Here is a 13,202-nt window from a genome sequence, read left to right on the forward strand (position 1 = left end):
ACTGCTGCCCTATGGACCCCGAATTCCAATGTCTGTGACGTTTTGCTGATGGCAGTAGCACAAGTTACAGTCGCTTTAGCCCCGTGCCAAACCATTTCCACACCCTGAAGGATCATGGAGAAAGGGAGGTCTGGGCTAATGCCCTGTTTTTGCCAGCTCCAATGTGTTTGACATGGCATTTGCAGCACAGAGGAAGGAAAAGTGTGAAACCGTGCTGCACGCTTCAGAGAGCTTTACAACTTCAGTAGATGGGACAATAAAACCCACTACTGGGTCTATTACAGAGACACAGACACCTGCTGCCATAATGCGGGGCTAACAGCCACCTTCACCCACACACACAGGCATTTCAATCACTAAGGAACATCAAATCCAGTCCAAACCAGAACAGCTTTGGTCCTGTCCATAAGAAAACTGTCCAGCAAGTAAAGTCCTGATCACATCTGTGCAGCCCTGAGACAGCTAAGGAAGTAACAAGAGACTATTTTGCTCTGCCACTCTGGGCTCTGGAATGATGTGATTTTTCACATGGGTCACAACCTTTGCCTGGACTACATTCCTCAGCACAAGACTTAATGTTACCTTTGGAGCCATACCAATCCAAGAAGTTGTCAGTGGTTTTATGGCAGTGGCAGTTTTGTTTAAAATGTCTCTATTTTTGTCATTATTTCACACCACTGATTAACCTAGGTGGGAGAAAGGGAAATGGCATACTGTTCCTCTCAGAATTAGATGATCAGCGATGGTGAAAACTGTTTTCATGGTGTATCCATGGACACCTGTTCAAGCTGAGCACTCTTTTGTAAGCACAAAATACCTGCTGACTTTTAAGGCACAATATGCAATTATGATCTTAAATTAATTTAAGTTAAAAGTGTTTTAAAAAGTATTTTATCAGACTTATTTTGTTTTACTCTTTGCAAGGCAAAAAAATAGCCAAACACATTTCTGCCACAATAAACACTCAGTACACAGATTTAAACCCAGGAACTAATTTCCATAAAAAACGGATAAATTCTTATGTACAGGTTTCTTAATTGAATTACTTAAGATCTTTTTAGCAGTTTGATCCAGCATAATTAGAATAAATAAGCATATATATGGTATGTCTCAGGCATATTACATTCTCTAAAATATGAAGCAGCATAATTTCCAAAGCAAATCCTCTGTAAATGATCAGCATACATCAAACATAGCATAAGTACCTTGGTCAAGCTGTTTTTCCACTTGCTTGAATAGACCAATACATCAGATCTGGGGTGTGTAGTTCTTGCCAGAGTGTACAGTGGTTTTTCAACTTTTTGTTTGGAATTGAGGAGGGAGAGAGCTACCTTTGTTGACAAGCCGAGTGGATTTGGGTTATTGGGACTAATGGTCCATGTAGAATAGGCAGAGATTTTTTGATCATTTTGCAGCAGATGCAACGGTTTTCTCTTCATGAGGTAACACCAGGTGAAATTCGTTGTGGTCTTGAGGCTTGGAAACGACAATCTCTGCATTTCTCCTGCATTCATCACAGCCAGTGTTGCTACAGGCTTTGCTTGGCCCGGGCTGCTGATGTGGTTGCTCTCATTACTGTTACTTGGGGACCTTCTCTCTTGGCTGCTGCTTACAGCCTTGAGAAGAGAACTCTGGCTATTGACTGGAGACAATTCAGAAGGTTTCCTAACTACAAACACCGGTGATGTGGAAGACTTAAGGTCTTCAGATTCTGGTGACTTCTTTAGGGTTTCTGAAACCCCAGTGTCAGATGATTGATGGTCAGGAAGATCTGAAGTACTGGCCTTGCTGCTTTTTTCATTCTGTGTTACATCATCAGGATCCAAGAGGTGATTTTCAAGAGGCTCTGTGGTGCAAACCTGTCTTACCAGAACTGGTTTCTTTTGCTTACTAGTAGGGTCATTAGATCTAATGTTCAGTGAATGCGATGGTCTAGCATCTGTCATACAAGCAGCTCCACTCTCATCTTTAACACGTTTTTGCTGTTTTTCCATGGCAATATCTAAACTGTTTGCTGGGGAAAGCATTCGTTTACTTGAAGCTGTAACTTCTGGTTGAGGGAAGAGTCCGCTAACTGGCACTTTCTGAATGATATTTGAAGAACTTGACAAAGGTGAGTTTCTGGTTCCACTTTCTGGTGGTGAATTTTCAAATTCAAATGAATTTGGCAAAGTCCTCTGATGATCTTTGTGAGATTTTGGCAGCTGAGTTTTGCCTTCAAGAGTTGGCACTGTCCCAACATTTGTTTTGCAGATGGACTGATTTCCCTGATCCTGGGTCACTAAAATGTGAGGCAGGGGTGTAACAGTTGCGAAGCCATAGGATGGCATACTGCTCTGAATACGGACGGGAACCACAAAAGGAGGAATCTGATGTATCTGACTGCTGCAGTTATTAGGAACAATTTGCTTTAGAGGAGGCACAGAGTATGGATTAGATGTGTCCAAGAGCTTTGTCTGCACTTCAAAGGAGGATGCATTCTGGTCCACTACAACTTGACTTGGACCAGTCTGAGTTGATAAAGTATTTTTCAGCAATTTAGAAGAGTAAGGTTGACCTATATGTAATGTTTTAACTTGAAGTTGATACTTTGGAGCAAAACAGTCCTTTTTTTCATCAGGATGACAAGAAAGCGAGTTTGCTTGCTTGCTTGCTTTGCTTGCTTGCTCCCCTTGGGCTGATGTTTTAGTAGATGGCTGGGAAGGCTGATGAGTCAAGGATGGCTGGCCTTGATTATTCAACATGTGATCTAAAGGCTGTTGAGCTGAAGACAGGCTAACAGGATTACAATTCTGAATTGCTGAATGAGGCCTGGAGTTAGCCTGTGAATGCTGAGTATTTGAAGGAAACTCCACCGAGGATTTGCCAGAGGTCTGCAGCCTGTGCAATGGCACTGTGGGCACATCTGTGGCATGAGCTGCCTGCAATGAAGAAGTCGATTTCACTTGAGGCTGTTGATTTTCTGGAGCAATATTTAAAGATATTTGTCTTATAAAAGGCCCCCTCCTCCTTTCTAGCAGAGGCACGTGTCCAGCAGCTCCATTTGCAGATGATACTTTTGGAGTGGCTACCTCTATGAGTGGGACAGGTTTTGATGGAGACATGCTTCCACAGTCAAAAGACTTACTCCTGTAGTCCACAACCTCCATCGAGGGCTGTGTGCAGCTGATTTGCTCTGAGGCAGCACGTCTCATTTCCCGGTAATGAGGTCCAGGGACTGCCAGTGCGTGTGAACCAGCAGGAATCATGAGGAATTCTGATGACTTACTAACAGGCTCTGCTTTGGAAGGGTTCTCAGCCTTCAAAGTTTCATCTTTATCAAGTGAAGTTGAGAAACTGGAGGCATGAGACAAGCTACTCTCCCGACTTAGGCTTCTGGAAAGTGTGGAGTCAATGCTTGATTCAGCAGATGAATGTTCCATTTCAGCCAAGCGAATTCTCTTCTTCTTTGGTGGAAGCTTTTCTGTTGGCAATTTTGACAGCGTTTCACTGCGTTGTGGCCAGTTAAACCTTTCTGTCTTTTCTGGGTCGCTGCATGGGTTTTCTTGGTCTCTGTCTGGTTCTTCTGTGACCAGTATTTCAGGAACCTGGATGTTATGCTGGCGAACAAGTCTTGATGGCTGAGGTGGCACACTTCTCTCATTAGAAACTAATTGGCTTTCCTGAACCTCCCCTCTAGGCGGTTCTGACGACAAGGGTTGGTGATGCTGGGGAGTGCTCAGATGAGAGTGTCTGTCTTCTTGGATTACAACTGTATTAGAAGAGCGGTGCTTTGCAGCCTTGTTGGGCTCTTGAGAAGAAACTGGTGATACTCTTTCGAATGACTCTGATTTCTCAAATGAGCTGTTTCTGCTCAGTGAATTGGTGTGCTGTATTACTGAAATGCCAGTCCCTTGCCTTTTCAACTCCACCTTTTCTTGCACAGCTGAACTTGCCTGCTTTTCAATGAGTGGAGCCATCTTTGGCTCAGTAGTCTGATCTGTGCCACGAGCCACAAGCTGAATTTGGGAATTCTGAAGCAGAAGTTTGCTTGGTTGTTGTGATCCTACCACAGTTGTTGCACTGTGTTTTGACAGACTGGAAGAATTTGCTGGCTTGCTTTGGCCTTCTGTGTTCTTTGATGGTATGCTTGTATCATTTTGCTGTGGGTCATCATCATCACCAACACTTTTCATTTTCCTTCTTTTCCTTATCTGGGGTGTCTGCTCCCAGACACCAGTTGATGTTGTGACTCTGTAGTGTAGAATTTGAGGCTGTGTACTGTTTGGAGCAGTTTTGTGCTCAGGCTCTCGGACTGCTGCTTTAGTTTTAGGTCCATGCAACTCTGAACAATAAAATTTCTTATGATTTTCAAAATTTTCCAGTTTTCTATATCTGTTCCTGCAGGTTTCACATTCAAACATTGTTCCTCGCACCTGAGGGGACTTCTTTGTTTTTTCTAAATTCGATCCCTGTGCCAGGGATTTGCTCCTTTGCAATAAGGATTCATTTGATAAATTACACCCCAGATAACTTTCTTCTACAGATCTCACTGGTCCAAAACCTTGGCTTTCACCAGTAGAAGAATCTTCTATTGCTGCCTGTCTAACCAGGGTCCGAGGATGTCCGCTTTGGTTCAGTGGAGTAGCAGGTCCTGACACAAAAACGTCATCGTATAAAGAGCCAATTTTATCATCAAATGACTGGCTTCCTCGAAGGGGATGAGAGGGAGGTATTACATTAGGAGGTACTGCTGAGTAACTGGTGGTAGGCATGGAATTACTTCGTGTTATAGGTAAACAGTCGAGGGATGGTACAGAAAGAAGAAAAACTTGCTTTGATTTCTCAGTGGGTGTGAAAGGAGACTTTGGTATATCAGAGCTTGAGCTAGTTCTTCTTCCCATAGGCTTTAAATCAAACTGGAAAGAATCCTTAAATATGTAGGATTTTGGTGAATCTATGCTTCCTCTTCTTGAAAGAGATGTTCTTCTTGGTTTCACACTATCTAACTGTTTGTCATCCACAACAGCTTCATTATCAGAAATTAACTTTGAGATACGCTCCTCAAGAGTTTTTGTTGCCAAGGGAGGTCGCATTTGGCCAGAGAGAATAAGATTTTTTTCAGCACAAACAGTTTGTACCACCGATGCTACCACGCCACTTGCTCGTGGTACACAGGGAAGATTTTTATTTGGATCTTTCTCAGACGTCAACAATCCTCTTACAAAAGGAGCTGGAGGGCTCATTGTTTGATCGGCGCTTTCAGAACGAGAGAAATAACCGGAATCAGTACTACCCAAACTTCTAGGGCTCAAAAGACATTTTCCTTGCTGATCTTGAGAACCATCAGTTGCCTGTTGTCTCTGGAGCTGAGCATGCACTGGTCCTCCTGTAGAACCCGGCTGTTCCTCTAACAGGCCTGCCTCTACTTTCTGATGCTGCTTTATGTCATTCTCCTTGAATGAGGCTGTATGTGTTAAATTTGACTGAAGAGTTGTGACTTTAGAATCTCCTTTTCTCTGTGCAGCAGCAAGCTCAGGTGCTGGCTCTGTCACTTTTGGGCTATCGGCCCTCAATGGAGAAACATTTACAGGATGAACTACTACTTTTGGTAAAGCTGCCCTTACTTGAGGTTCTGCATCATGTAACGAAGAGTCACCTTGTATACAGTCTGGGCTGCTTAATGGAATAGGGCTTCCTTTCTGCAATGTTTCTGCACTTGAAATGACTTTCACTAATTGTGCAGGTTCCAGCTCTTGATCATCTTGTCTTTCATCTGCAGTGCCTTCATCTTCACTTTCACCACTTTCTTCCACATCTGAATGAATGCTAAGTGCTTTATCTGAGTCATGAGATAAGAAGAGGCCACCTGAATCTGGTTGTGGGACAAGTCCAAGTTTGACAGTATGTGCATGAGATTTTTTGTGCTTGTAGAGATTGCTTTTGGTTTTAAATGAAAACCCACACGTCACGCAAGGATACGGTCGCTCTCCAGTATGGGATCGGATGTGCTTTTGGAGAACACTGGGCTTGGCACAGGCCCGATTGCAATACTCACAGACGTACTTCCCTAGCTTTTTAGGCTTCTGGTCTTTCAAGAGGCTACATATTTGTTCTACACCATGGTTTACAACTGATGCTATCTGGGCTGAATTATACATGGGACCTATAGACAAGTGTGTTGAACTCGATGTGTTAATTGACAATGGTGAAGATGAACTAGCTACTAAGGGGTTTTGAGAAAAAACCTGAGTTACAGTGGAAGATGAGGTGTGAACGACAGACGAAGTTACTGCTATGCTGTAGATCTTCTGGAGCTTGGGGTTTTCTTGACTCTGCTGTTGCACCAGAGACCTAGTTAAACTTGGACACATAACAACCTGGTGATTTTGCTGACTGGTTTTAGTAATAAGGTCTTGTGAATGAGAAACTGATTGGCCTTGTGCTTGTCCAGTTTTGGCCGTTGTTGCTACATGCACATTATTCAGTGTACATGGGTAATAGTGAGGTCCAGCTGCAAACTCCTGCTGTGACAAAGCAGACTGATTTTGGACACTTATTGTATTGGACGTGAGACTAGAAGAGGTGCTTACAGTTTTATTTGGTCTCAGTTTCTCTATTTGCATCCCATAAGGGGGGCACTCTTGTGCTAAGGTGTTCAGTTCAGGCTCCATAGCTTTTAGTAAGACATCGAATGCAGTACGAGTACATGGGGATGATGTACTGCAATCAACAAAATTAATACATTCATTACTGTCAGTCTTTGTATTACTTGATGAGGAGTTTGAGGGAGGCTTCCTCTCTGCTGAGTTCAGTTGGTTTGCATCAGTATCCCCCGCTGCCTGTTTACACAAATCTAAGGATTGATGTGTCAATGAAAGCTTTGTCTGCATTGATGTCTCAGATTTGGTTGTTTCAACACTTATCTCACCACTAAGTGCTCCCCCATTTTGTTTGGTACATTGATTTCCATTTTGCACAGGCAGGTGACCCTGTGCTGTGGCATGTTCAGAGGCATCCGGAAGAGCTTTCAGCGGTGAAGGGTCTACATTTTGCTTAACCTTGGCTTCAGCAGGGCTCCTCAAAGGCGATTTTGGTATTTTTTTAAGATGGTTTTCAGACACAATCTTTTTTCTTTTCACACCCTTAATTGTATCTTGGGTTCCTCTAGTACCAGCATCTGTGATTTCTGTTAAAACACAAAGAGAATAAAAAAGAATATTCAAACTGGATAATGCAGTATATTTTTTATTTATACCATTTTACCATCTCTAAGTTTCAACAGTAAGCCCTGGGGCAACAGGACTGTCCGTCTCTCCAGCCTCCAACATTTTCTTTTAACAGTAAATGTATCTTAGAGAAGATCGATCTTGTTTTCATCTAAAATGAGCAATGCTTTCTAACTGATGCTTGAAGACATTATAAAAGTAATTCACTATAGGAAAAGCTTCAAAGGAAATGTAAGAAAAGGAAGGCTACTGAAGGAATATTTTAGCAACTCCTTTTCAGATAAGTAAAAGAAGCCTCCCTCTTGCACTAGTTTAAGAATTCAAATCATTACAGGAGGCAAATGAAGAAGCAAGACACATATGTCATGTTTGTCACTTTTTCCATCTATATGTTCCTGTAGTCAAGGAATGAACACAACTTCCTCATGGTTATATTTGTAAGTAGATTTATCATGGAAATGGCACAACCACCCACACCATCTGTCAAATACTGTATTTCAGAGCTCCAATTACTGAATTTCAATAGCATTTCAGATGAGCAACTACTGTGGATGAATAAAATCAGTCACACTTAAATGACTTTATATTTGTGCATCATGAAACAAAATAAACTAAATTTGAATTATTTCATTACTAGCTACACTTGTTGCTGATTTTAAGCAGATATGCATGCAGAGTTTCAGGGGGGCAGGGAACAGCAAACGAATTGGAGCATTATTCAGCAGAATAATTTTGTAGCAAGCACTTATATTTGTAGACAGTCCAATTCCATCTATAACAAAAAACACATATAGACCGAATTTCAGTGTTGAAACACAGAAGCTTTTTTTTCAGTGGATACCCAAGTTACACACCTTTGTCAACCTCAAATGTATGATAATCTATCAGTTAATTTTTTTTTTTTTTTTTACTTCTATCCTAACATAGACACAGTCATAGCCACTGCCTCAGCTAGCATCACTGGTAGCACAGAGGAAGCGAAATATTAAATGGAGGTAAATTGATTTTTTTAAGCATTAACAATTCCTTCATCAGGCTGTTAGTGAAACCCCTACTCGTCTGACTGCCATTATTAAAAGCAAAGGAGGAATCTGATGTGAGTGGAGGGCTGATTGCTCTTGGAAGGTTCAGACACACATATTTTGGGAAGCCACACTGAGTAACCCCATGCAGTTTTTCCAGCACGGGTAACTCAGGAAGAGAGGTTTATGTGCACTTCTAGGTAAAGAACAGCCTCAAGACCATGTATAAAGGGATGAAACTCTCACAGTAAACTTCACAAGGAGGCAAGTGGAGAAAGCTCAGACTTCCCAGTACCCATCAACCCTATGGCCCCTTGGAGTGGCACAGGGACTATCCTCTTGCAGAAACACCACCTGGATTCCATTCTGTGGTGGGAGGAAAGCCAGTGCATCGTGTGCATCTGACAAGACATACTGTAGCTGACGAATCCAGAGTGAAATTCCTGCTCCATGTAGAGGAAATCCAGGCAATGACTAAAGCTTGACTAGCAGAAGAGAATGCAAAGTGACCAGGAGGGGAAAAAAAGCAAAGACATTACGTTTTCTCCATGCCACAGCACAACCCAGCTGGGATGTGTGCTAATGCCAGATACTTGGAATTCCAAAATCTAATTTCTGCCTCAACGCCAACTTAATTATACATATATATTCAGTTAGGGTGAATGGATATTCAGATTACCCTGCAAACAAAGATTAAAGACTACACATCACACAATGTGCTGGTTTTGGCTGGGGTAGAGTTAACTTTCTTTACAGTGGCTAGAATGGGAATTATGGAGTCTCGGCTGCTGGCTGGGGTGAAACCACAGCACACATAATTCATTGCAAATGTGGAAGAACCTGACCCATTCCTCTCCCAGCCGTACTAGAGAAACCTTACCTATGAAGAGTAAGAGTCTGTTTTGTCACATTCAGCAGTCCCAAAAAAGAGATGCTTGAATCCCTTGCCAGAACTACCGGCTCCAAATCCTAGTTCTGGTAACGTTGTGCTCCTCTTGGACATCCAGAAAGAAATTTCTGTGGTAATTGTTCACTTAACCTTTAAATGAACTTTGGATTTATTGCTGTATCATCAAAACCTATTCCTATTAGGCTGGATTTAACATATTCAAAGCTGAGCAGTCTTCCATCACAATGTTTTGTACTTTCCATTGCTTCACAGTTTAATAGTGACTTACACTAATAGGTTACCATTGATAATACTAACGGTGAATTCTTTACAATTCATAGTCTACTGCAACTGCTTTTTCTTCAATAACAACAAAAACCCGTTTTACACAAATCAAAGAGAAAATAGCAAGGTAATTATACACAAGCGTGCTTTTAGCCATGGCTTGGTGATCTCTCTGAAACATGGCCACGTTAATTGAGCATAAGTGATTTGGTTCCTTTTATGCACACACTGTAGCTTTCATGCTGTCACAATCACGGCTCCACACCAATCATACTGCCAGTGTTTGTAGCAGGGTGCTAGGGGAAGAGCTGGGCACATTACAGAGCTAGGAAAGTAAGAGTGCCATGAATTGCAAACATCCAAGCAAATGCACACACAAAAGACTAAGGTGTTTCATACTGCAGCAACTGAACAATCAAATGATGTGGTGCTTCCTCTTATCTCGGAATATTCAAAGCTACTGTTTCTGGGTTTCAACCATGCAGTGCCAAAGAACAAGGATACTCAACCTACACCATGTACTGGTGAACTGGAAACCAACACAGCTGACAGATATAATGTGGCCTACGAAAGCCTTAAAGGAAGTAAAAATGCATCTCTATCAACCAAGCAGTTAAAAAGATTAATTCACTATGATTAACAAGATCAGAATTTTCCATGATCTCTTTACTGCTTTACTTTTTAAAATGCTGTTCAACACATGCCAAAGCATAAAAATTGTTTGGGAAGTTAAAAAGAAAAGAAAAAAGAACAAACAAAGGCAAGTTATACATTGCATACATATAGAAATAGTACTTTTTTCCAGTCTTCACGATCACTAATTGTGCTGCTTCTAGACCAATAAAATTCCACTCTACAGAAATAATGAGAACTAATTTCTTATTTGTCTTTCTGCTGCTACATGTTTTGTGATCCCAGAGATGGAGTCACAGAATTGCTTTAGTGTACCTGTCTATAAAATCTTGTAAAATGCACTTTCTTGACAATGGCTTTACATGGCTTAAAAATTGTTTAAGTCCTTTGTTCTACCCTACTCCTGGATAATTTAGAAATCCTTATTATTATTCTTAATGGAAATATTCACCTAATGTTTGCTAACAACCAAATTTCTGGCATATCCGGAGGAAAAATGGAATTACCGACAACTTTGCTTCACTTTGTCACTCTTTTTGTACAAGCCTTTGCTTTGTATTCTCAGTTTATGTTGAAGATATTCCACTGCACATTTCTTAATCTACAGCTACATGATTGCATGAAGGTCAACTGCATCAATATTTCTAGAGGCATCAACAAAAACGGCAGAAAGCCTCAGTCCCCAAATGCTAAACACTCCTCTGCCTTGCAACTTTCAGGAGTGTGATGATTTGCCAGGGCTGTCAGTGTACCCACATCCACAAACTGACACTGAACAAAAAGAACACAAAAACATCCTCATGTGGAGAAAAAATATGAAGTTGATCTGCTTTTCTTTCTCTCCCTGCCACTCCATGTGCTCTGCTCACTCCCTCTGCAATCATCCAGCCATTCTCATCATTCAGTGGTAATTCCCCTTTTCCTCTGGTGGTGAAGTGGTACTGTTGAGAACTGCTGTCACCTCAATCAGATGTCTAAAAAGAATCTTTCTCATAAGCTGTATTACATCAAATAGGATTAAGTTACCCAGGCTAGGAGAAGAGGGGACAATGCCACTGTGCTCAGTACCTCGCTTTTCACATCCCAGGGACACCAGAGCATCTCTTTCGTGCTTTGTCTAGTTGGCTTTGTTCTGCCTGCTCTCAAGATTCTCCACTTAATTCTTTTGCTTTGGTATGAATTCTGGACTCAAAACATGACAAGAAAAAGCTGATGTTTCTAAACAGGACTTTGTTCACTGACAAATTCTCTGATGCACTTTGATCTATGCATAGGAGATAGAACAAAAGAACACAGGTGTGATGGTGTAGATAGCAAGCTGCAGAGTAACTCACGCAGCAAATAAGAGAAGTTATAAGTGATCTGATTTTTTCTTCCAAAGCACTTACTGGTGAACCAGACAGTGTCTTGACAAAATTATCTCAATGGTTTTGTTTAAGTAACTTCCAGAACTGCCTGTCTCAAAGCCTACATGTTATTATAACACCCACTCTCTTTCTCTCCCTTCTAATAGAGCTACAGGCTTGCACTTGAAGAAAAGAGAGTAAGAGGGAACCGAGGAAGGGCTCCACTCCCTTCTCCCTCAGTGCCACCCTGTGAACATGGTGCAAGCAACCACTATCTATCCCTGCAGTCCAGTGAGCAGCATAATTTTAATCTCATGCACTCACTTTATGTTATAGAATCTAAAAAATCACTGTTGGCTCCCATACAAAGACCGAACTTTCAAACCCAAGTGCCTGATCTTTAGCTCTTAATCTGAACTTCGGCTCCCAGGGCACTGCAAGTAAGACCAAGTCTCTTCTGAAAGTCTTCAACTACTAATTGATGTCTTAAATGAACGGCTAAGAGGTTACTCTGACACCTGACAACGCTAGTGATCCGAAGATGGAAGGGGTCTCAAAAGAGAGACGCTCTTACTAAGGATCTTATTCTGATTTAAGCTAAGCTTTATATACCGTTTAATTTTGATTTCACCAAAACTATCAAAAGCAACCATGAATCACCTCACTGGGTCTCTTTCCATGAATAAATAAAGAAAATAATTATGAAATAATGGAATAAGTCTTGCTGGCAAACGTAAGGCCACCAGAACTCACACTAAAATGCCGCAAGGAATAAATAAATGTTCATTTTTTAATAAATTACTTTTTAGCTTCATACTGCTTCCTACATGTTAGTACTGCCATAAATATTTTTCCTAGAATTACATTTTTTCCCAAACAACAAAAGCTTGATTACATAACCAACCCACACAACTATGAAAACGTTCACAGCCAAGAAGTCAACGCAAAGGTTTGAACAAGATTAACACAAGTGCCATGCTTGATTTTAAGTTCAAATAGAATAGGATTTTAAAGCAAATCACCAACAATTTTAACAGTCTTATTTCAGCTGCCTAATTTCAGACTTTTTGAAGTGGCCAGAGGGTGGTCACTCCCTGTTTCAGAGGTCAGGAGGCAAGCCACAAAACTTGGGGCACTCCAAGTCAGCAGTAGTATTTGAAAACACCTGTCAGCAAGATTAATGCATGTTTACATACTTTTATTACTAAGAACACCAGTCTAGACATATCTAGAGCAGACCCTTAAAAACACTAGATCTGTATGCAAAGCACATTTTGACATGGATCAGTTAAAAAGTAGGGAGGAGCTTTGACAATCAAAGACTAAAGCATTATGACAGGGATTGGATCAAGCATTCATCTGTGTCAACATTCATCCTTTTGTTCGTACCAGCAAACAGTAGATGATTCCACAGGGCATGAGTGAGTATGGCTTCAGATTTCAGATTGCCTGTAAGCACATGATTATTTTTCTTGGTGTTTTTAACAGATGGTAGTAAGCTCTGAGTTGATACGTGCCTCTCATCCTCTCACCATTCTCCACTGTGAAGAATCTGACTCTGTTGCAGTGCTAGGTTTGGTTTAGCAAGCTGCAGCTTTCCCAGAGGGCACAGCTGGGCTGTTTAGGGCAGGGCAGACACTCTGCCCTCCCATAGTCCTTTTGGACTTCCCTGAGCTCCAACTCTGGCTAGCTGTCAGCTCAGCAACACAGTGACGGCAAAGGAGGAGAGAAGGGTCTCTCCATTGCGAACCTTTATTGTTTCATGCTGCGCCGCAAGTTCCCAGAGGCAGTGAGACCTCGCGATCCGGGCGCAGGGGGG

The 13,202-nt window shown here is 41.6% G+C and overlaps 1 protein-coding gene across 7 annotated transcripts in view; it reads right to left on the reverse strand.

Moving 5' to 3' along the window:
* The window catches only part of HIVEP1 (HIVEP zinc finger 1), a 128,701-nt gene that overhangs the window by 31,992 nt on the left and 83,507 nt on the right, over positions 1–13,202 (reverse strand). For all 7 annotated transcript variants that reach the window (XM_039549719.1, XM_039549713.1, XM_039549714.1 and 4 more), the window contains one exon: positions 1,206–7,168. In XM_039549719.1, coding sequence (XP_039405653.1) covers positions 1,206–7,168 — 5,963 coding nt within the window. The remainder of the gene's footprint in view (positions 1–1,205; positions 7,169–13,202) is intronic.

Source organism: Corvus cornix, chromosome 2 (genome assembly GCF_000738735.6).
Source record: "Corvus cornix cornix isolate S_Up_H32 chromosome 2, ASM73873v5, whole genome shotgun sequence".
NCBI classification, from domain to species: domain Eukaryota; kingdom Metazoa; phylum Chordata; class Aves; order Passeriformes; family Corvidae; genus Corvus; species Corvus cornix.